The sequence below is a fragment of the Argiope bruennichi genome, chromosome 9 (assembly GCF_947563725.1).
Source record: "Argiope bruennichi chromosome 9, qqArgBrue1.1, whole genome shotgun sequence".
Lineage (NCBI taxonomy): Eukaryota > Metazoa > Arthropoda > Arachnida > Araneae > Araneidae > Argiope > Argiope bruennichi.
Window position 1 is genome coordinate 23,934,589 of NC_079159.1, and position 24,821 is coordinate 23,959,409.

At 29.5% G+C, this 24,821-nt stretch overlaps 1 protein-coding gene across 2 annotated transcripts in view; it reads left to right on the top strand.

The window, feature by feature from the left end:
- LOC129983723 (uncharacterized) overlaps positions 1-24,821 on the top strand; it is a 460,651-nt gene that overhangs the window by 122,987 nt on the left and 312,843 nt on the right. Inside the window, exon 1 of one of the 2 annotated variants that reach the window (XM_056093322.1) lies at positions 11,745-11,763. The exons of the other annotated variant lie outside the window; for it this stretch is intronic. Within the exon in view, the coding sequence (XP_055949297.1) occupies positions 11,762-11,763 (2 nt within the window). The 5' untranslated portion in view covers positions 11,745-11,761. Of the gene's footprint in view, positions 1-11,744; positions 11,764-24,821 lie in introns of those variants that run through there. 2 annotated transcript variants of the gene reach the window in all.

The following is a 24,821-nucleotide window of genomic DNA, read 5'->3' on the forward strand; positions in this document are numbered from 1 at the left end:
TTTTCTTATAATATTTTATTGATGATATCTAAAAGTAAACACTTGTCCTCTAACTACAGACACGTAGCAGCTTTTCTAAAAAATTATTCCAAAACTGCATTTGAGTTGTTGAAACAGAAGTTGCCTATTTTACGGCATAGATATTTAATAGAATTACAGTTACCATAAAGGTCCAATTTAGTCTAAATACAGCCACTCGTCCCTACATTTGAGGCTAACGGAATTTTTATATGGAAGTGAAGTACTGAATGCAGACTCCTTAACTAATATTACTGCAGACTGCTTACTGCTGTTATATTAGTTACTGCAGACTCTTTACTGCTGTTATATTAGTTACTGCAGACTCCTTAAAGTAATATAAGGCAAACATTCCTCTTCTGCAAAATACTGACTATTAGGGTTGGATAATACTTCATCAACTTAATACGCTATATAAGATAGTCAAAAGTATCAGATATATACAGAGTAAGGTAGGCAAAGGTATCAGGTACACGTTACATAAGGTAAGCAAAAATATCAGTTTACGTTGCATAAAGTAGGCGAAAGTATTCATAAAACTAATATTTAAATGTATATTTGGTTTCATTTTTTGGACACTGTTGATAATCATCAGTATTTCATTCATTTTCAATCGCGCGTTACTATATCATGCTGACGCAAAGAAATAGATCAGTATAGCCCTATTAGGTAAAACTTACATGAGTGCAATGAGCATGCGTGATATTTTTTAACTATATGCATTTCCTCTCCAACCGTTACTGCCCTTTACCCAATGTAACGATATACATACCAGTGAAAAATCTTTGCTTTCTTTTATACTAATTACAACAACAAAACATTTCCTTTTCTCTTCTCATCCAACCGTCAAGCACTGCTACAATCAAGGTCACCGGCACATCGTCATCGATGTCTCTCTCAAAGATGAGATCAAAACATATTCGTATCTGTACTGGCCACTAGTCTCAGATTGATACCCACCAAATACATGGCTTCATTCTGATGGTAAAAGAATCGGTTAATCAACACTACCAAGTAAAAAAGTATCAGTTACTATCGAGTATCAATGTCAACATGTAAGTGATACAGCAAAACCGGATTATCATTCCAACTCTACTCCTCCCTGTCTTTGTTTGAAACATCAGTTCACATCATGGGAACACACTGATAGAACGCCATATTGTACAGCTTGTAAATTATGAGGATTCTCTTTTTTCATTTTAATTGCATTTTTTTATATTATTATTATTTAAGGAGTCTCAGGACTCTTGACAATTTCCCACTTAAGCAAAAAAGCATCTTTTTTCCAACCCATCTAAGTTACAAATAAAGCAATTGTCAATTGAAAATTTAACCATAGATTATTTATATACAATTACATTATTTCTCATGTCTTCATATAATATCAAGAAAAAATTTAAATTATAAGAAAGTACACACTGGATATTTTCTCAAAATCTTAAAAATTAATATTTTACTGCGCACGGGATTCTGAATTTAAAAATTGATCAAAATTTACTAAATTGATATTGACTTGCAGAAAAATATCCAGTTTTGAAGTTATACGTACTTTTTATGAAACATTTTGAAAAAATAATTCTAAATTACAGTTTTTATTTTTAAAAAATTGAAATTTTAAGAAAAAAATCTATTTAAGATTCATGTAAAAATTTTTCTGTGAATAACTTGTCTAAAAATGGATGTATAATTCACTGAGAAATTTATTTTGAGCATGTGCATGACATTTTAGATTAATAGGATATGTAGTTTTTGAGTTTCTTGCGCACATGCTTCCTTTTTTGTTTAGAGAAAAATGACGTTAAAGTAAAAATATAGTATAAAAAAAGAATTTGAAAAAGTTGATGCAAATTAAAAAAATCCCTGAATCATAGGTACGGTCCTTAGTTAGCTTAAATTGTTTTTTTTATTGTTTTTTTTTCTTTTTTTTTTAATTTGAAGCTTTTTGCCCTTATGGGCATCAAAAATGCTTGCGGTTGTATGCGGTATTGTCTTGTCATTCTGGCAGAGGAATTTCTTTTACATTTAATCGGTGTTGTTTTAGTTTTTTTTTTCTCGATAACTCTGGAAGTTTCGTTGAAATTTTGCTACCAAAATGCTCAGAATAGATGTGACTCTAACGTATGCTTTTTTCAAAAAAAAAAAAAAAAAAAAAAAAAAAAAATGGAGTTTTGAAACTCCATTTGCATATTTGAAACTTCATTTGCATATTTTGAAACTCCATTTGCATATTTCTTTATGTATTTATTAAGACTCGTGACTGCGTGATATCCAAGTTTCTGTACTTATCTTGTTTAAATTGACGCTTTTTGTTTAGAAATGCTATAATAAATAAATAAACTAGAAACTTTATTAAAGTTAGCTCAAATATAATATCACATTTTTTTTTTTTAATTCAAGGAATTCGCAAATTCCTTAAATTGTTTTCTACCTTGAATTTATTGGAATTTATTTTGTACCGAGAATCGAAATTATTTGAAAGTCGATAAATAACTTTGAATACTCGAGCTGCCTTCAACCATTCAACCTATAGGTCCAAGTCTGCCTCCATTTTTCTTGATCCCAAGCACGACACAACAAATGCTAATCAAGAACCATTTGACCCCAGCAACAAAACTTGTCTTGTAGGACAAGAGACCAGATAAGAAAGTTATCGATTTTGTTCAAACAATAACATAACAGGAGTTATCTCGTGCAAGCCGTGCGTGTTTCGGGTTCGGCGAACTTCTTGACAGTCCAATCGCAGAATGTCACATTCCCAGTATTGTGTCGATTGGACCTTTTGTTTCCCGAGGGGGGGGGGTGAAGGGAAGAGAGTGTTAATTAAGGCAGTGGAACGTGCAAATGAGTTGGGAAGGTTTGACGAATGACTTGTGCGTCTGTGAGGGTCAAAAGGCCAGCTCGTTACGGTCAAATATAATACAAAAAGAACGCTTAGTTAGTTTGTTCTGTTCGAAAGAGAGTTTTAAAGGATTGAGTGAAAGTTCTTGGACTGTCTGACAATAGACGTCGGATTTGGACTTTAAAGCAGCTGTCAGATATAGACGGTCAGTAGTAGACAGCCGTTAGCAGCACACTGGAAAATTTCAAAGAATAAAAAAATAGTAATATTCAATGTGCTCTTTTAGTTTCCTATTGTTAAGTGCTTTACTTTTGATACATAATTTTAACTTAAGGGTAGACATTTCATTTCACGGACTCTTGTAATATATTTCTGCACTCACCCAATTTTGTCAAATCAAAGTTTTCTTAATTAACTAGTCGCCTTTGGCCACCAACCGGTTCGCCATTATCAATGCTCGCTATAATGCTCAATTAAATTTTATATGTAACTTGGTCTCTTAATAGATTATTCTGCCAAATATTTTTAAACTTCAAATGTTTATAGTACTAAATTCACTCGTACTATTATGTGGGCCTTAAGCCTTTCTGTTCATTGTATTACGCATCTGTCTATAATTTTCTGTCACCTCCCGTAAAATGTCAACTTTAAATTAAAGTAGAAATGATTACACTGCAATTAATATAAAGGCATTTTTTTATTGAAACCAAGCATGTCTATTTTTTTAATATGATAAGTGAAAATAGAGGTGTTCGACATTAAAGTCTTATGTGTATTGCAGAATAATTTACTTATATAATATATCAGAGAATTATTCAACAAAAACTTCTCTGATTCATCATAAAAAATCATATTTTACTTTTACTTTCAAAAGAATTTAAATAACTTCAATAATACTAAATCAAATGTTAAAAAATATAGTTAAAATTTTTTTAAAGATTCATTAAAAATAAAAAATTAACTTATGGATTAAAAAAAATTATATCATTAAAAAGATAATTTTTGAACTTTAACTTGTTGTAAAAATCATTTTTGTGCGATATTTCCGGAAATTATAGCGAGAAAGCGCAGAAATTTCTCTTAATTTTCGAGTAATTAAAATTATAATTAAAAATTTAAAAAAATCACTCCGGGTTTTACATTTTTGACCTCCAAAGTATGTCTGTGCCAAATTTGATATCTGTAGGTCAAATGGTCTGGCTTTAGAGCGCAAACACACACACACACTATCATCTTTGTTATAAATATAAATAAAGATTGGAAATATACAAAATAATTTTCAAAATGATAATAGAAATAGAAAAAAAGTTTTAAGCTAACCAGAAGAAGTGAAGTGTGAAGGACTGCATACAAAATTGTAGCTTGAAGTTTTCTAAAATATTAAAAATATATTTTCTAAAATATTAATTCATCACATTTTCAAAAATAAATCTAAAATCTGCAAAAAATAAAAAGAAAGAAAGAAACTGACATTGGAAATTTATAAACATATTTGATAACATAACATTATAATGGCTTTTCAGATCAGAATGGAAATTCCTTCCAGTAAACCAAAGACCAAATAAAGATAATAAACCAATCACACTTTATGATAACATGGCAATCATCTAGGATCTTATATAATTGAAGAATACCATTTAGAAATAAAACCATTTTATACAATTTTTTTTTGTTTTGTTTTTAGAAGGAATTGGATTTAGATTACAATTTAGACCATATTTTAACATTAAATTAAGCAGGAATTTTAAGAGATTGGAGAACAATCCGAAATGACAACTACAATGGAATTCGAAATATTCGAATTAATCCTATCTTAATATATATTAAAAATTTATATGTAATTTTTAATTGTTGTAAACTTTAAAACATTAATCGAAAAAGTAATCCTATAAAATAAAATTTCTAATATCTTCTTTTATAGCTTCATAATTTTTACTTTTTTAGTATACATAGCATGGAAAAAATAGTAATCGTCAAACGTTTAGACCACCTTTAGCACGAAAAACACATTTTTAGAAATGAACATCTGTCTGTCTGTGATAAATATAACTCAAATACGCCTTCAGCTAGACGGATGAAATTTGTTATATAGCCTTTATACCAAATTTATAGATTTCTAACAAAATTTCAGCAAAATACGTGCAGAGAAAATCGATATGTTTAATTGTTAGAATATAAGTTAATGAAATGAAGAGTGTTGGATAGAAAAAATTCGGTTCACAGATTTCATATCTGTAGTGTACACATCTGTCAAATTTTCAGCCAGATCCAACGAGAGGTTGACCGTCTGTCGGTCTGTATTTTCAGAAACATGCAAACGCGATAAATAAAAAAACGGAATGACTTAAATATATCAAATTCGGTAAGGAAGTTTTTCACTACAGGTGTTGATTTTGTCAAATTTTTGTTTAAATTTGTTTCGAAAAACACATCTAAAACCTAGATTCGATTTTCGAGTGCCAGATATTAATCGCCAAAATGTTTGCCAAGGATCGCAAAATAGATTCATTAAAAATGCTGTATTCACGCCAAAGGTTAATATTTCGTAACTAATGTGTGCCAAAGGCGTTCCGTGGGATAACACCTTTATTAGAGAGTATGCGAGAAAGTTTTTGGGGGACAAGTCCCGCTGATTTAATTTTCTTCTTTCAACGGCCATAATTATAACATCCAAGTATATTATAAAAATGAAGGAGACCTAAAAGGAAGGAAGATACATTCACAATTATTTGGTATCCACATATTATTATGAATGCCGCTAGTTTTTGATTCTTAACATCAAAACGCAAATGATAAAAATATTCCAATTTGAGTTTTAAATATTCAAATATTGATTATTTAACGAAAATTTTAATGAACGATTAACGAAAGTTTGAACTTCTTTTGGAAATCAAAGCTTTATTTTCACCTTAGCCTCTTTTGATGAGCTTATTTCACTCCATTCAGAGTTGTACTTGATTCGGTTATGAAATCAGTCTTGGCCTCATTTCTTTGCGCCAATTAAAAAAAGTCTTATCTTGTAGTAACATTATGGGCTATAAAATCTTATGAATATTTATAAGGCATACCAAGGTAATCGAATAATTAAACTTTTTTTCTGGAAAATTTTATTAATAATTAATTGAACGCAGAAATTCTTATGGTTTTTGAATATTTCTTTCATATTGCCCAGTAAAGAAAAGCACCATGCTTTCCTCTATATTTGTATTTATAATTTTATGTATAAGTAAAACAATATGCGTATGTTTCATTTCGGAATATATGATTCTAAGTATTAATAAAAAGTTGCTCTAAGTAGATACTTAAATTGTGTATGAGTAAAGTGTTTATCTTTGTTTTTATTTATATAAAATAATCTTTTTTCATCTTTCTATTTTCAGGTAAGGAATTTTCTTTTGATTCTTCGATGCTCAACTCCAATTTTATTGAAGAAGTAAGGCATCCTTTTCTTTATCTAAAATTTGCAATTAAAATATCTTTGAAAATGGTGACTAAAATAAAAAAAATAAAAAATTTTATTATGAGAGCCTTCAATTTCGAAACCTAAATATGTTTTTTTTTATATATATTTTTAAAACTTCCTGTCCGTTGGCTGGAATACAAAAGTAGATTCCTTTACATCTAAGTTACTATCTGGCAGCATAAATTGTTGTCAATAATGAAAATTAGGGCATGAAAATCATGAACAGTCAAAATTAGGCATTAGGTTTTCAGCCTCTAATTCTAAGATATTGCAGTTAAACTTTAAGCACAAAGGTTATTCACTTTAATGAGGCGCTAATTTGTTATTTGGCTTTATTTTTCTATCTTCAATATTAAGAAAGTTACACCGAAATGAAAATTTCAACGCCCACTCCCACCATTTTTACCCCCTTTGAACTAAATTGGCCATTTACGAAATAGTCCGAGATTTTTACGTTTCTAATAACATATTCCAAGCCATTTAAAATCCAAACAAAATTACTCTAGTTATTCTGTTCACAAAATAAGATGGGCAAAGCGTTATATATAAATCTAAAGATTATATATATATATAATCTTTTGAACGGAGGCTGGTTTCGTGTTTTAGAGACCATGATCGGTGAAGAACTGAAGAAATTTTCTCGAAGTCTTGTCATGAGAACTATTGTAATAGGTAGTCTTCCGATAAAAATTTACCTAAAACAAAAGGCAGCGATATCCTTTATACTATTGTAGAGTTCCTTAATGCTTTTACAGTGTAGAACTACTACTAATAGTAAAGCCCGTTTTACAATTTCATTTGCAAAACAGTGTGGTAGATTAGCGCCTCTCTATAAAGTTAAAGAACAATGTTTTGAGCCGTGGAGGACTGAAAGATAACTAGCGCCCGGGGAATATTATGATTGGTTCGCTCCCAATTACATGAATGGTTTATCAAATTTGAGTGAGCTCCGGAGCGTAGCATTATTTTTTCATCATCCTCAGGATGTTCCACCTATAAAATTATAAAAGCTATAATAATAGCATAAAGGCTATGATTTTATATATTCGTAGTAACTTACAATATTGGTGCTTAGGGCCAATATATTGGGATATCCTTAGAGGGATTGGTATAATTGAAATCTGATGATGTTAATTGACCTTCCACTGGTATATTTTAAAAGTTAGCCATCTCTCCCAAATACTTTTCTCGTGTTCTGACGAAAATTAGGACTGAAGGCTTTCGTACCTAAATGACCTTTGTAAGATTCATGCTGAAAATTAATCTAAGTCATTAATAAAATTATGGAGCAAGAACATTTGAATTCGTGCTTTCATCTTGATTTTGTACAATAAAGCTTTTCGCATTTTATTATTTCTTTTACGTATCTGAAAAATGCATATATTAATTTGAAAATATATATAAATTATTCCAATGGTTTATAGCATTATTCAAAATTCCGGAATGTAAAATTGACAGTTCAGCTATCATAGTGATGCGACTAAAATCACACATAAAAAAACACAGCTGTTTAAAAAATTACTTTAAAGATTTTAATGCCTCCATCAAAATGTCTTCTTAAAATTAGAGACAAGACTGATGAAAGCAAATTATAATGTTCTCATCCTAGAAGAATTTCTTATATTCATTGATCAAAATATTCAAACACTATTAATAACTTTAAAATGCTTATTACGATGCTATAAAAATGATATGAATTGATCTAAAAATAAATAAATTATAACTTCATTATTCATAATATCTTACTATCTCAATTTAATTCTAATTATAAATGTGTTCAGCAATCATTAAGAATTAATTTTTTAGAAGATCGAATATGATTTGATCAAACTAAATTTCTAATGACATTTAGATACATAAATGAATAATTAATTAATGAGTTGTTTAAAGAACATCTGTTTTATTCTGTTGAAAGATTATTTTCGCTCAGGAATTCTGTTTTAAGAAAAATAAAGTAAAAGAATTAAATATATAGCTTTATACTAATTTGCAATATTAATAATTTTACACTTAATAATTCAAATTAATTTAAAATCTTCAATTATACGGGGGGTTATTCAACATTATGAGACGTCTAATGCGAAGGGCATAGTAATAGTTAGGTAGTCGGTCTAATTTGTTTTATCTTTAATTTTAAAGTTTACTTTTAATTATATAGCAGCAGTAACGTTCAAACAAACAAAATTGTATTTAATATTATTCTGTCATGACCATGAGTATAAATGCAGCAACTAAAATGATGAAAATATTACTGAAAAATACAATTGAAATAATTTTAAAATTTATTAAGATTAGAGAAAATATTTTACTAGAATAAAATTGGTATCACTAAAATCTTATCTTTTAAAATAATGTAAAAATAGTTTTTTTTTTGTCCCAAATTATTGAGAAATGCATTAAAATTTCAATTAATTCTTAATTAAAATTCTTATCATAATTTTTTTCTTATCATAATCTTTATGAGAACCCACAAACCAAAAAATTAAATACTTGTCGAATTTGGTACCTCTAGGTCCAATAATGTGTCCTATTTAGTATTTTGAATGTTTTTTTTTTCATCACGCTTGCCTCATGATGTAATTTAATGAAAGTATACCGCTCTACAAATATTATCATATACTAAATAAGAATTTTCATCTGAAGTCAAATTTAGATTTTTAGCAAGATAAAAAATCAATACATTTGCGTTTTAATCGCATAATAAAAATAACTACGCATACCATCTAAAACTAAACTGCTGTTTGTTATAATTTGTTACTTTGAAAAATGTTCATAAGAGGTAATATTATATTGATATATTTTGAGCGAAGAGGGAGCATTATGTTTCCACCACAATCAGCGGATTTCACTTGTGGAAATCCGATGATTGTGGAAATCCGATGACTACTTTTTGTGGAAATACGTGAATATAAAATTTACAACTCAAAATGTTCGAAAATCGACAAATCGAGAACAGTCTTTGCAAGAGAATAGACCGAAATTCCAATTAACATGCTAATTTAAAATTATAGCTGTCAAGGGCGTATCAAGGCTTGCAGAGGATTTTCAGTAATGTAATTTATGGAGACTCCTCCCATTCATCACCCCAACTTTAAAACCCAGACTGATTTTGTTTTATATTTATATAAGTTGTTAAAACTGTATATACTGTTACGAAATTTCCGTGGTTCGTTTGGATAGTGGGAGTGATATGATGTGGAGAACGCTCAATCAGCAGGCGGCAGTAGAAAAAAGAAACAGCGACGTATATTTACACGAAGACACACAGGACAGCATAAAGACGACAACTATATACAGCACACAATTATCTTCAGCCGAGACGTGCAGACAACAGCACACAACAGACTCTACTGCAGACAGTAGCGCACAGCTTAATTCAGCACTCACTTGACTCCGTCGCTGCTCCGCTAATCTCTGGAAGGCCAGTTCTTTACCGTCGATTCCGACTACTCTACTCTGTCGCTTCCGACGACGGCCCAATTCACGACGACTCTGGCAGCTGCGGCTGCTTCCTTTTATAGGTCTCAGAAGGCGGGGATAGAAGCCTCTCAACCAATCAGGAACGTTCGAGACGTAACTCCGTCCCTACTGGACGAATCGGGAAAATTCTCGATGTTTCGGGTATAATCTATTTTGGCGCCAAAGTCGCCAAATTCGTCGCCAAATGGTCGCCAAGTTTGTCGCCAAGCTCTGGGACCTCTTATGGAACCAACTATGCTGGGAAGCCGCATCACAGATTCGTAACAATACTATCTATATGTAGTATATTTTTATATAATATTAGCTGATACTCGGCGTGTTACTGCCGCAGAAGCAATAATTTTGGAAATATCGTTTAAAATTTGAAATAGTTATCTTGTTCTAAATAGAAATGATAGGAAGAATTATATTTATTTTCTTGTCGATAATGAATATATTCATTAAAATTGAATGATATAAAAAAAGAAGTATAAATAATATTTATTCTTTTTTTACTTTATTATTTAAGTATACTACAAAATAGAGAATATTTTTTTGTTTATCCGTCTTTAGCAAAAACAAAACATTTTAGTCGGCCCGACTCGTGAGCTTACAACATACAACTGTCCTTGTGAAAAACATGTTCAAAGCAATAAGTTGGCAAAGTTTTATCGCCATTGAATGAACAATACGGCAGCGCATAAAATATGAACAAACAAAAATTCATTTTTATATATTAGACTATATAAAAATATGTATTATTTATTATCTATATGTAATATATATTACATATGCAATCTATCTATATGTAATATATATTATATTACCTTAAGTGCTTTTACAGATATATGCTTTAAAAAGTTAATAATCTGACAAACTGAGTTAATGAAACATTCAACTATGAACTCCAAAAAGATTTAGTTTCAATACCTAGGGTGTATAAAAATTAATTTAAATTAAACATTTCTTTTTAACAAAATGGTTAAAAATTCACCGTTTTTTTTTTCCACCGTTTTCTTGAAATTCTAATAAAAAGTTTCACTAGTCAATAAGCCAACTGCAAAAATTTAGACTACGCTAATTTACAAGCGACTTTAAAAGTATGAAAAAAACTCTTAGGATGATGTTTTGCAAATTTAAGAGATGCTCGATTTTTATTTGAAAATGTTCGAATAATTGTAATTCTTTGTTTTAATTGTAGTAATTCCTTGTTGCAGCAATTCCTTTGTAAATCATTTAAAAGCATGAAATTATCCTTAAAAAAAATAAAAGTCCTGAGACTCCTTAATTTCTGGCGTTTATCTATATAATAACCAGACTTTGACGGTTCTATTGATCGCTGAAGTGTGTAGACAAAAATAGCCATCATTTGACAATTTCTGATAACTGATAAAACTAATTACTGCGTGTGTTGATTGAATGAATTGTTGAATTATAAGATTGTCATACATTTGAATAGTTTATCGTTAATACCGATTTAAAATAGAAATATAATTCTGAAATACTCGCAGCTAATAATCCATTGTTTGATATTAGCGAATAATGGTTATTTTTTTATAAATAATTTGAAAATATAAGAATTTTAATATTTCGGGTTGTTATATCTCAGTATAATAGTTTTAAAATTTTCAGAATTACACCGAAATTACTATGACAGATTAGGGATTAATTAGCTTAAAAATTCTGCATTGATTTTTAAAAAAATAATCACATGATTCTTTTTCCTTGTAACATGGCGGGACACTCTGTAATAAGATTATAAAATGCACTGAACCAGACTGTCGGTTTTTAAATTTAACGATGACTGTCTTCGGTGCCAGATGCCCTGCCTCTCATGAACAGTTCTGAAAAATGCGAATGTACAGGAGCAGGTGTGCTCTCGCGAAACAGGAATCGTCTGCTAGGAGGTACTGAAAGAACCAGGTGTTGTCTAAGTTAATATTTTTGAGAACTCATCGCTCCAGACGAAATGACAGGGTTTCATGTAAGTAGACCGGTGCTACGAATAATAAATTTTATGAAGTTAGATGACTTTTGATAAAATTTAAAAATCGTCTGCCAATTATTCAAAATTACTTTACTTCTTTAAATAACTTGTCTAAGAATGTTTCATCTGCGCGACTCACCGCAAAACATCTGCCTCAGTAATATCTCCGACATGGTCATATTTAAAGTCATTTAATGCACTTTCAGTTCATTTAACTATTTATAAAAATATCTTTTTAAGCTCAAGGCACATATTTTGCACTCGCGTATTTCTTATACTTTTGTGCATTGAAATATTATGTATCAATCTCTCAACAAATTCACTTTTTCTGTGTTCCCAGTAAAAATATTTAAAAATGTCTGAAAAAGTTGTGTTTATTTAAATGGTTATTTTGTTATTTCCTTATAAAATTTTCGTGATGTATTTTTGTTATTAGTATTATTTTAAAGTATGTAACTATGTTCCGGATAAAGATTTTGAAAAACGTTCGAAAACTGTTATATTTTTGAATATTTGCATAAAAAAGATTGAAGAAACATCCATGAAACCAAAATATACAAGTGCCAAAATATTTTTTAAAATGTTAAAAAGGTCTTTTTTTGGCTAAAAAGAGGTATAAAGAAATATCTTATAGTTTAGAGGTTTATTAAATGGTTTTCTTAAAACCTTGCAGATAACTTAAGAACTAATTTTATATTAAGATAACTTTATATTATCTAGTTTATGAACTAAAAACCTAGCTTATTTTTATCTATTCTTTAAATATTGACATTCGACTAATAAATAGTACGAAATTTTCAATTTTTTTTCCATTGTAAAGCACTAAAACAATTATAAAATATTTCTAAATGAATAAATAGATTATTTGTTCTCTAATTCAGGAGCTCCAAAACACATTGAGAAATTATTATACCAAATTTGAACAGAAAAGATACATTCGATTTTAATTTATGAGGTTTTCCGTAAGAAAATTCTATCATATTCTATATTTTAGAAAATAGCGTCTAAAGATGTAAAGTGGCATTGCAACGTATCTACATACAAATATAAAAATCAGTATGACTTCCAAAAAAATTGATTTCAAAATAAAATTCTAAAGTTTTTATACAGAAAGCCTGTTCGTACATGAAGAATATTAAATAAAAAATTTCATAGTTTCGCAAAAAAAAAAAAAAAAAGATTTTTGAACGTAATTACTTACCTTAATTTTGAAAAGAAAAAAATTTTTTATAAGCAAACTGATAATTTTTGTTTGTTCATGTATAATGATATGACGTAAGAATGTAATTTCAACCTTTTATTTTATATTTTTGTTTAGATATAAACAAAAAAGAACATTAGATTAAAAAGTTAAAACAAATTTTTCTAAATTTCAAAATGGAGAAAACTGGATATTCGTAATTCAAAGCAACATTAAGATAATCGGAATTGTTCTGATTCATCTAGAATATTCAATTTTTGTTCGATTCGTGCAGAGAATTTAAATTCTACAGAATAAAATATTCCTAATGGTGTCAAAAGCGCCATGATATGCGAGAAATGGTGTTATGCATAATGAACTAGAAACTGATAAAATTGAAGATTACAATCGGAATATGTCTCGGAAACTTCTTCAACAAAATCAAGAGTCTTGCGATGCGTATCATTAACTGTCAAAGATTTCTCACCTACTTTGGAAAGATATATCTAATATTCATATGTGACTACCAAGCGATTCTTTTCTCTTATACTGACAGAGTATGAGCTGAATTCATTATTTGAAATCTTATGTAGCCATTTAAAAATTAGTTTAATTTCTTCCAACTCATTCTTAAATTTTACTCTAAGCAGCTTTTATAACCAGATGTAAAAAAATGATAAACTTTAAAATTAGCAAAAAAACAAAAAAAAAAAGGATTAGATTATTATTATTATTATTATTTTGTATTTTATTACAAAAATCTATGCTTATATGCTACTAAAATAGTAATAAATTTTAAATAAGAAGAACAGTTAATATGTTCAGAGAAATAAAAATGCCTTAATTTCTTTTTTTCTCAAACCGATGCTATTATCAAATTTAAATGTCTGTCTGTTTGTTTAAATGTTTCTAAGCTTTTTAATCTTTGAAGAAATTACATGTAATTTATTATAAAGATTCATGTAAACTATTATTAAAATAAAAATGCATGATTTTACGTTTCTGATTTTAATAAATAATTGAACAGTAATTCTAGATAAAAAAAAATAGAAAATACTAATCAAAATTCAATGCATGCGCAGATTTATTTTATCATATAAAATATTATTATATTAATTCATTTATAAAATCATGCATTTTTATTTTAATAATATTTCAAAAGAAACTTTATTGTAAATTATATGCAGTTTCTTCAAAATTTAAGACCCTTGGAAACATTTCAAAGACATTTAATTTTGATAATATTATATTATCGCATTAAAATGTTGCTAAAAATTAACTTTTAATTGGACTTACAAAATAATGTCTAATTTTGTTCCAAATGTATTTTTATCAGATAATAATAAAAAAAAAATTAGAATTGCAAATTTCAAAAATATTAAATTTTTTACGCAGATTTTTTTTTAGAATATAAAATTTTTTTAAAAAAATATTTAACTATATATTAATTTTAAATATGCTAAATCAGTAAATCGCGAGTTCTCACTCAGGTTGACGAAAATCATATTGACACCAGCATGGGATAAAAATAGTCTTGTGAAATAATTATTGTTAATGATAACACGAACTTGCTCGAAATGGATATAAGATATCGACATCCTATGAGTAATAGAATTAGAGAAAATAAAATCTTCTGAAGAAAGTTTTTAAGATTAAAATTACTTATTTAAAACTTTTATCTAAGCTATTTATTTATATAAAAAATTTCGAGATTATCTGAGTAAATGTTATTTAAAACTGAAACAAATTTAAATGTGTATTTTAAGTCATGATCAGAGTTGCTTTGATGTGATCCTGCAGCTTTGACATAATCGCCAATGCTGATCCTCTTCATTACGTATTACAACATATTTATTGATCCACCCCCCTCATATCTCACCTTCTCTTCTTCCTAGATTAAAAATATTTTTTTTTCCTGAAACTTTTTTACTTTGACAGTGGAGTTTAGTTTAGTTATATTAACGTCCTGTTTTAAAGCAACATTGGAGGTATTTTGGGATGTACTTCATGATTTTGTGCCCAGTCTGATGACACCCGAGCTGGCACCCCCTCTTCAAACTTCCACACCAAATCAGTGGGAGGGCGTTTCGCCCCGACAGATTTAACATGGACCAGAACCGCTTACACGATGGTTCTTTGGTTTAACCTGATTCTGAAGCCAAGGCCATACAACCAGGCCACCGAGGCCCCTTTATGAAATTGGAAGTCGGTTCCATAAAAATATGTATTCCTGAAAAATAGTATTTCAATAAAAATGCCATACGCAACAAATTAAATGTATCACTCAGCAAATAAATTACATAAATATTTTGTTTAATGTTTTACGATTTGCTCGTAATTTTTAATCAGCCACTGAAGGCCTATTCTAAAATTTTCTTTCAAACTGATCTTACCAATCACCCTTTTTAATAATTATCTTTAACCCCCACCCCGGGACTGCGCCCTTATTGAGTACCAATCCCACCATCCTCTCGATACAGGCATAGCTCAACACAGAATTACTCTAAAGAATACATAATTTAAATCTAATAAATAATAACTCCGTTTCACTTTTACATGTTGCATAGTCAAAAAGATTTTTAAAAGTTTTAAGATCAATCTGATTCACATAAATTCCAAAAAAAAAAAAAAATATCAGTCATTTCTGTTTGATTAAATAAATCAACAGGAAGTTACTTCTACAGTTCGAAATATCCAACCTCAGACAAGTTTAAAAGAAATGCACTTGAGTCACTTCTTATCTGAAGAAATGCATTTGTCCGAGACAATTACTCCCAATCTGTTGAAGTGATTTCGATTGTGAACCGTCCTGTCACATCCTCTGGGTGAGAACAAACATTGATAACAACTGAACTGTGAACTACTCAGTCGATTAGAATTGCATTGAATTTGATGTGGGGAATATTTCTCCGAAAGGAAAATAAATGTCCTTGGAAATTAACTTTTTTTACATTTTATAAAGACGGAAATGGTTTTATTCTTATTTTCTCAAGTGCGAAATATTCAAAAACGTATTCTAATCATCAAAAAATTTGATTTCTGGTAATTTAAGGTATCCGACTAAGCTGAAAACATGAATAAATTTGGAATATTGTTTGTCTATCTGTTGATTTGCATCGAACATCATATTTCAAAAACAGAATATAGAAACAATGAATGGAATTTGATATCTAGTCACTAATCTAAATTGCATATTTGTGTATTAGTCTATTAATTCGAATGCATATAAACACTATACTTTAAAATGTAACGATTTGGATGGTTGATATATGGTATGATTTGATTAAAGAATTGTAAACTGTATTTAATATTTTATCGCCCCGCGGGAGTCATCACAGAAATGATGATGACAAGCTTCCCGTATTTTGGTTGGTTCTCGTCACCCGGGTGGATACAGAAATGGTGGGGTTCGGCCACCTCCTACCGATGACGGAACATGCGCTCTACGGGAGTGATTTTACCGTGGCCGGTAATGGCCCTTAGGACTCAACCATTGTTCCTGCCAGTGTTATTGTCGAGGCGGATAAATCAGATAAATCCGTCTGTCTTAGTGTCGGGTAGCCCGTTATGGTTATCCTGGGTACAGAAATGGGTAGGGTCAGCTAACCTCTACCGATGACTGAACGTACCTTCCTGGATTGGTTGTACAGTAGCCGGTGATGGCCTTTAGGCTTCAACCATAGTTCCCATAGTGTTCTGATCATTTAATATTTCCGTGTGCCTTCGGACAGGTCGGAATAGCTGTTTATGGTTAATTTTTGAATTTGTTAGTTAGCTGGTTAAAAATCTGAATGTTTGCATGTGTTTCATTTGTATATGAACGCAATCACTCAAAAATGCAATAAATAAGATGAACGATATTTGACAAGTGACCGAGTTACTAGTATCTGAGATCTGTATCAAAGTTTAGAACCATTCGGTGAAAATAAAGAAATTCAAACTGTGTTGTACAGTTTTTCAAACTGTGTTGTACAGAACATTTTCTCCATTATTACGAATATAAACGAAACTTGCTATAATTTTCCTTTTATTTTATATATATTTTTGTAGTTTTGATTTTTCATGAAAATATTTTTAAAATGCATATCAAAAGTAATAAAAATGTTCAATAGAAATTTTAAAGAATATTGCTTTATCAAAATAAATTCTAATTTTAATACTTTGAATTCGAGACTTAAAATGAAACGTCCGTTTTTATTAATGTTTTTTAGAAACATTGTGATTTCGGAGGTCAAATGTATTTGTCTCGTGTAGAAGCAATAAATATAATCTTTAACACTAGATGGCACCACATACATTAAATAATTATTAATTCACTGAATTTTTCGATTTAAGAGAAGAAATAAAATTGCATTTTCTATTTAAAAAAATTTAAGTTTGTAAAACAAAATTCGATTTTTTTTAAGTATTTTGATTTTTATAAATAGACGAACTTGGACAAGAAGACTGTTTAAGCAACTCAACAAGTGACGTAAAAATGATTTGTGGATAATTACAAGCCTTAAGATTATCAAGTCTATTTTCGGAAAATTAAAAATAATTTTTTATTAAAAAAACTCAAACTAAAAGAAAAAAAAAACCTTTTTGCTAGCACGTTTTACCCAAGAAGTATCTACGTGCCGAATATAGTAGTTCAAGGGCAAATTATCTCCCTGCAAAACAGTTTGACTTTTTTTTTTTTGGCCATGAACATTTTATTATGCATTTCACAAGTGCAAATTATTAACATAAATTGGCATTACGCTGAATATGGAATACATTTATTTGTTCTCACGCTATTATCGCTGTCATGAAATAATAATTTCAAAAATATAGATACAGAAAGAGAAGAAAACGTCACAGAAATTTAATTCTATTAATTTATAACTTTTTGAAATTCCTAATTGGTCTTAAAAATTTCTAATAATAATAGTTTTTTCCCCCGGAAACTCTCAAAATTACGAATTAAAAAACGAAAGAGGCAAGTGATTAAGAGGGAAAAAAATAATTTTAGATACTTTTAAAGCATTTTAATGGACCTCAACAGGAAATGTTTACATATGAAACAGGATTAAATTGACTAAATCGTTGACTAACCAAGTGAGTAAAGTGTTTTTAGCAAAACAAATCATTAATGGTATCCTTTGAAAGGAAGTTTGTGAAAACGTGGAGAGAACTTTCTAGTTTTTAAATATTTTTCAATTCCTACTATTAGCTCACACTCTCTCTATATATATCTTGTTCAAATTTTCAATCGTTAATAAAATACTTTTTATTCATCCACTCAAGTTCAAATACATTTTTTTTAAGCTTGTAGTGGATGACATTTGATGTTAATACAGTTGTTTATTCAAATATTAATTAATTAATTAAATTCGTCCAGTAATTTCTATTTGTCGCCATGTCTCCAAGTTTCTCATCAATTTTGTAATCTATATACTTATAATAAAGCTCAATGTGTGTGTGTGTGTGTGTGTGTGTGTTGGCGCTCTACAGGCCAGACCGTTTGACATACAGCTATCAAATTTGGTACATATATACCTTAGAGGTCGGGAATGTGCACCTGGGGTCCCTTTTTTTGAAATTTTAATTAGAATTTTAATTATTAATTAAAAACTAACTTTCCCGCCAAAAAAATCTTTCATTTTCCCCACCGCCAACTTTTCCGCCAAAAAAATCTTCCATTTTCGCCATTGCCAAATGAGTAAGGCTTCCGGGTTTTTTTTCTCCCAACAGTAATGAGGCTAGGGTTAGTATTTTTCGGCGGATTATTTCAAACGATTCTGTTTATTTTCTTAATGTTTGATGCATTTAAAATTAAACATTGTTAATTAATCGATCCTTCAGATTCATTCTGAAGAACTTTTGAATAAAAATAAAACAGAATAAAGGAAATTAAAAATTTCTAATCCGCATAGCGTTACCCCAACTGGCGTAGAAAAAAAATCACGTATTTGCGTTACGTAACTGGCGTTGAAAATTCACGCATGCGCTTTGTGTTCTGAATTTCGCATTGTGTTGACGAATTATTATCAACCGATGCGGACTGGATTTAAATTTTTTTTAGATTCGTTGCATGTTTTTGTAATTAAAATGTATTTATGTTAGTTATATATTTTTTGTATATGCTTATAGTTTTAAGTGCATCGTTTTTTAAGTAGTTTTTTTAAAACCTGTTTTAAACCGTCTATTTTAAACGATTCGTTTCATTTTCTTAGTGTTTGATGCATTTAAAAGTAAACATTGTTAATGAATCGATCTGCTCATGATGAATCTAAGAAAATTTTGTTGACAAATTCTTGAGATAATACGTAAATTGAAAAGGATATTCTTTAGTGCCCATAAAGTTTAAACGCTGAGTGACTCTATTTTCATTAATCAGATTATAAAAAAATTCTTTGTTTCAGTAAAAAATATTATTATATTAATTGCAGATTAATTCTTTCCACTTTAATTTAAAACATAAATTCTACGGGTGTTAACAGAAAATTAGAGAGTTACATATTACGTTATGACTAAAGGCCTTTATAATATTATGAGTGAATTATATGACTATCAAAATTTGAAGTTTTAAAATATTTTGATGAAGAAGCTATTAAAGTAGGAATTGCATAAAATATTTAAATATAAAATTTTAACGGGCATTAAGATTGGCGAACCGGTTGGTCGACAAATTCTTGAGATATTACATAAATTAAGAAAGATATTTTTTAGTTCCCATAAGGTTTAAATGCTCAGTGACTCTGTTTTCGTTAATCATGTTATTAAAAAAATTAACATTTATTGACGAACACGAAAACACTGATATTCACCGTTACTCTGATTAGATATTATAAAATCTGAATAGATAAACATAAACGTGTAAACAGCTGTGCGCCGGTTTCTATGGCAACACAGCTGGAAAAGGAAAAGAAGTTTCCGAAGAAAATTCACGCATGCGCATTGTTCTGATTGTTGTCATGACAACCACTTGCAACAGACGATTTAAATTATTTTTAGGTGAGTTACATGCTTTTGTAAGTAAATTGTATTTATGTTAGTTATATATTTTTTGTATATGCTTATAGTTTTAAGTACATCGTTTTTAAGTAGTTTTTTTTAAACCTGTTTTCAATGATTTAAATTATTTTTAGGTTAGTTGCATGCTTTTGTAATTAAATTGTATTTATGTTAGTTATATATTTTTTTGTATATGCTTATAGTTTGAATTACATCGTTTTTTAAGTAGTTTTTTTAAACCTGTTTTAGACCGATTATTTTAAACGATTCATTTTATTTTCTTAGTGTTTGATGCATTTAAAAGTAAACATTGTTCATTAATCGATCTGTTCATGATGAATCTGCGAAAATTTTGTTGACAAATTCTTGAGATATTACATAAATTAAGAAAGATATTCTTTAGTGCCCATAAAGTTTAAACGCTCAGTGACTCTATTATCAGTAATCATATTATTAAAAAAATGCTTTGTTTCAGTAAAAAATATTATTATATTAATTGCAGATGAATCATTTACACTTTAATTTAAAGCATAAATTCTACGAGGGGTAACAGAAAATTAGAGAGATACATATCACGTTATGACTGAAGGCCTTTATAATATTATGAGTGAATTATATGACTATCAAAATTTGAAGTTTTAAAATATTTTGCTGAAGAATCTATTAAAGTTGGAATTGCATAAAATATTTAATTATTAAAATTTTAACGAACATTAAGATTGGCGAACCGGCTGGTCGCCAAAGGCGGCTAGTTATTTAATAAAAAGTATCTAAAATAAAACAAAAATTGTTGACCTAAGTCGGAATTGACTTAAAAATTTTTATATATATTTTACTTTTTTTTTTTATTAAAACTAAAATTCTATCTAACTAAAAACTAAAAATACAAATTATTTCATATTTTGTCAAAGACATCATGTAATATTGATGAAAAGAGTATCATTTTTTTACTTCACAAAATAAAAGTAAAACAGAAATTTTTACAGCGCGCAAGAAAAACTTTGCCCCGTGAATCGTGGTGAATTTCCGTCCACGAATGACGAATAGTTTCACGAATTCATAAGAAGGAAATTCCGATTCGTTATCACCTTTATGTAAACATTTCATTAAATTTCCGCCATGCAATGAAATCACTGCTATCTCTAAAGAAATATTAAGTATAGCTGAATTTCTTGATTGGGACGTTCCCCTTGGTTTCATTTCATCTTTATCTCTACTGTTAGTAAAATATGAATGTGCGCATGCTTGCTTCACTTTCTCTCTCTCTATGTATGTGTGTGTCAACATACTACAGGTCAAATCATTTGACTTAGAGCTATCAAAATTGACACACACACACATATTGGAAAGTGAAAAGTTCTTTGCCGCGATTTTTTTTTTGAAATTTTAATTAGAATTTCAGTTAATTAAAAATTAAGAGAAATTTTGATATTTTTCAATAACTTTAGAAAATATTACAAATAAAAATTATTTTTACATCCACTTAAAATTAAAGAAATTATATTTTCAATAATACCAATTTATTGTTGCATAATTTTTTTGTACTTTTAACTCATTTTTGAAAAATATTTCATGCATATTTTACAACAATGTATTTCATTGTAGAAGTAAAACTGAAATCATTCTCATTGTTATTACTTCTATTTCATCCCGCCTTTCTTCTCTTTCTTAATAATCAAGAAATATTGATTTGTTATTTTTCCATTCTAAACAGATTTCAGTAAAAGACAGGTAAAAACTTTTTTTATATATAAATAAGGATTAATTTCAAAATCAAGAAATAATAAAGCAACCTTTAAAGTGCATTTAAATACTACTGCTGTTTTCTGATATATATTTGGATGTATAAAAATATAGACAGAAAATTAGGAAATGCATAATACAATATATAAAATGATGTAAGGTATATATATATATATATATATATATATATATATATATATATAAATGCGCTTTTACAGAAAAACTTTTCTTAGTACTAACTATAAGAATAAGTATACTCAACCGTCGTTCCGAAATGTGGCGGTACAGTAAGGTGGTCAGGGCAACAAGAATGATGTGTGTATTGCAGTCCTTCGCTTTTGTCTTATTTTTTTACTTAAATATTTAATATTTTTGCTTTTTATCTATATAGTTGTCTTTAATAAAAAACGAGATTTTACACACACGCACAAAAAAAAAATCATTTTACATAACTAACTATTAGCGCCTTTTTCTATCTGCTTTCATGCTGACAATGTCATATAGCGCCATCTCGGGCCGAATTTCACCATAGTCAAACTGGATGTAAGTTCCAAAATATAAGCAATGATAGATAAACTGCAAAATGAATACTGAAATACAGCAGATTGCTTAGAATAACATGTTAAATTGAGTACATACATGAGTTTCTTTTATTTAAATGACCAGTTTATATGTAGGTAAGATAGAAAAATATTCATATTTAATCAGTATGTGATTCACATCTAATTATTTTCCACAAAAAAACACAATTTTACAAAAAAAAAATTGCCAATTGAAGCTTGATTTTCTAGATTTTAGGAATATAAAATGTGAGGATTGGTTAAAATCTTCAAATCTAATTTTTAGCAATTGCAATACATTCTTTTCTTGTACTTAATATACCTGAAAATGGATAAAAATCAGCTTTATAATTTACTTTTGTACATTTTTCCTAACAAAATAGTACCATAAATCACTTTCTGTTATCAAATCCGGAAATTTCTATTCGTGTATAACATATCAGGAAGAAATCGAGAATTATTGTCCTTCAGCATAATACGAAACGGCATTTTAATTTGCATTCAACCCATTGCTCTCTTCTAATTGCACTTAACAACAAGTTCGTGGGACATGTTCTTTTGCTTGTGCATAATTGTCGCAGTCGCAGTTTACATGCGATTGTTATGTCTGTGACATAGCGTGAGGAACTATGCTTTCTCCGTCTCAAGGAATAGGAATAAGGTCTCGCCATTATGTTATTAGCTGTGGCGATCTAGTGTCGGGAAACTGTATTGTCTTCTGCAGAACAAACAGTCGCAAGTTCAAACTTACGGTGCGACCCGGAAATCATAACATGCTTTGCTTTTAATGCTTTCTAATATCTTTTGTTTATTTTTTGTTCTTAATCAATATGCCGCGGCATTGTCTTTTCATCATGTTGAGATGCTGGATAATAAGGCGCAGAAAAGCAAGAGGACTTAAGAGTGTTGAAATGTATCGATGTCGTGTAGGAATTAAGATTTGTTGGCTTAGAAATTGTTTAGGATGTCTTCTTATATTATAAGCAAATTGTTTTCAGATTGACATATGGTGTTAGGAATATGTTAGTCTGAAAACAATACAAAAATCGATTAAACGCTCTACAAAGCAAACTGCTGCACCAAGATAAACGAATGTGTGATCGGTAAAGTCACTTTGAATTCAAAATGGCAGGGGAAGTAACGTGTACCTATAGTAAAACGACTCACGCGGCAAGATTCAATCTATAGTAAATCATATTCATAAATACCAAGAGTTCTGCAAGACCACACAATAGTTAAGACCAAAATGTCACTAGACAAAATCAGCCGAAATTATTCCCTCATAAATGCAATACCCTACAGAATCAAACAAACGCGTTCTCAGGAAGGAAATCAAAATCAGGACTTAGACGGGCGCTATAGATTTCTGATTCTACAATGTTTATATGTTTATACATCTCATATAGATGTTTACGAAGTTATTTATTAATTTTTTTCCTTCAAATAGTAATCTCATTTCTCTGTAATTTCAACCATTTATTTTTAGACATTCTTGTTCCCTCCGTTTAGTTATTACTTCACCAAAACATTAAATATAGTCATGTAGGATTTGACACCGGTGGGGTTCTCTCTGGAGATCCATGGATAGTTTGCCGCCTGTTTCTTTCTTTTCTCCTCTTTTTTCCTGCCTTCCATCTTGTTCTCATCCAACTGGTTAGATAACTCAGTGTTATAGGCATCAGGTGCTCAGGGTGGATTATGTTATGTAATAATTAAATGATAAAACTCTATTTATTGAAACAGCTTAAAACGCCCACGATAGCGAAATACCTATGGTGTTATAGGCATCGAGGGCTCAAAGTGGATTATGTTATGTAATAATTAAATGATAAAACTCTATTTATTGAAACAGCTTAAAACGCCCACGATAGCGAAATACCTATGGTGTTATAGGCATCGGGGGCTCAAAGTGGATTATGTTATGTAATAATTAAATGATAAAACTCTATTTATTGAAACAGCTTAAAACGCCCACGGTAGCGAAATACCTATGGTGTTATAGGCATCGGGGCCTCAAAGTGGATTATGTTATGTAATAATTAAATGATAAAACTCTATTTATTGAAACAGCTTAAAACGCCCACGGTAGCGAAATACCTATGGTGTTATAGGCATCGGGGGCTCAAAGTGGATTATGTTATGTAATAATTAAATGATAAAACTCTATTTATTGAAACAGCTTAAAACGCCCACGGTAGCGAAATACCTATGGTGTTATAGGCATCGGGGGCTCAAAGTGGATTATGTTATGTAATAATTAAATGATAAAACTCTATTTATTGAAACAGCTTAAAACGCCCACGGTAGCGAAATACCTATGGTGTTATAGGCATCAGGGGTTCAGGGTGAATTATGTTATGTTATAATAAAATGGTAATACTGTATTTATTAATAATACTGTATCTTGGAGAGTCCATGGTGGCGAAATACAGGTTGCAATGCAGTATAAATCAAGAACAATGTAAGATATCATTGCAATATATCATATGTTACCGTACACTTTCTTTCTGGGCACTGCACAAAGTAAATTTACTTTTGGGAAATCTCGCATGTGTTAAACTACGAATTTGGGATTATCTCTTCCCCAAAAGGGA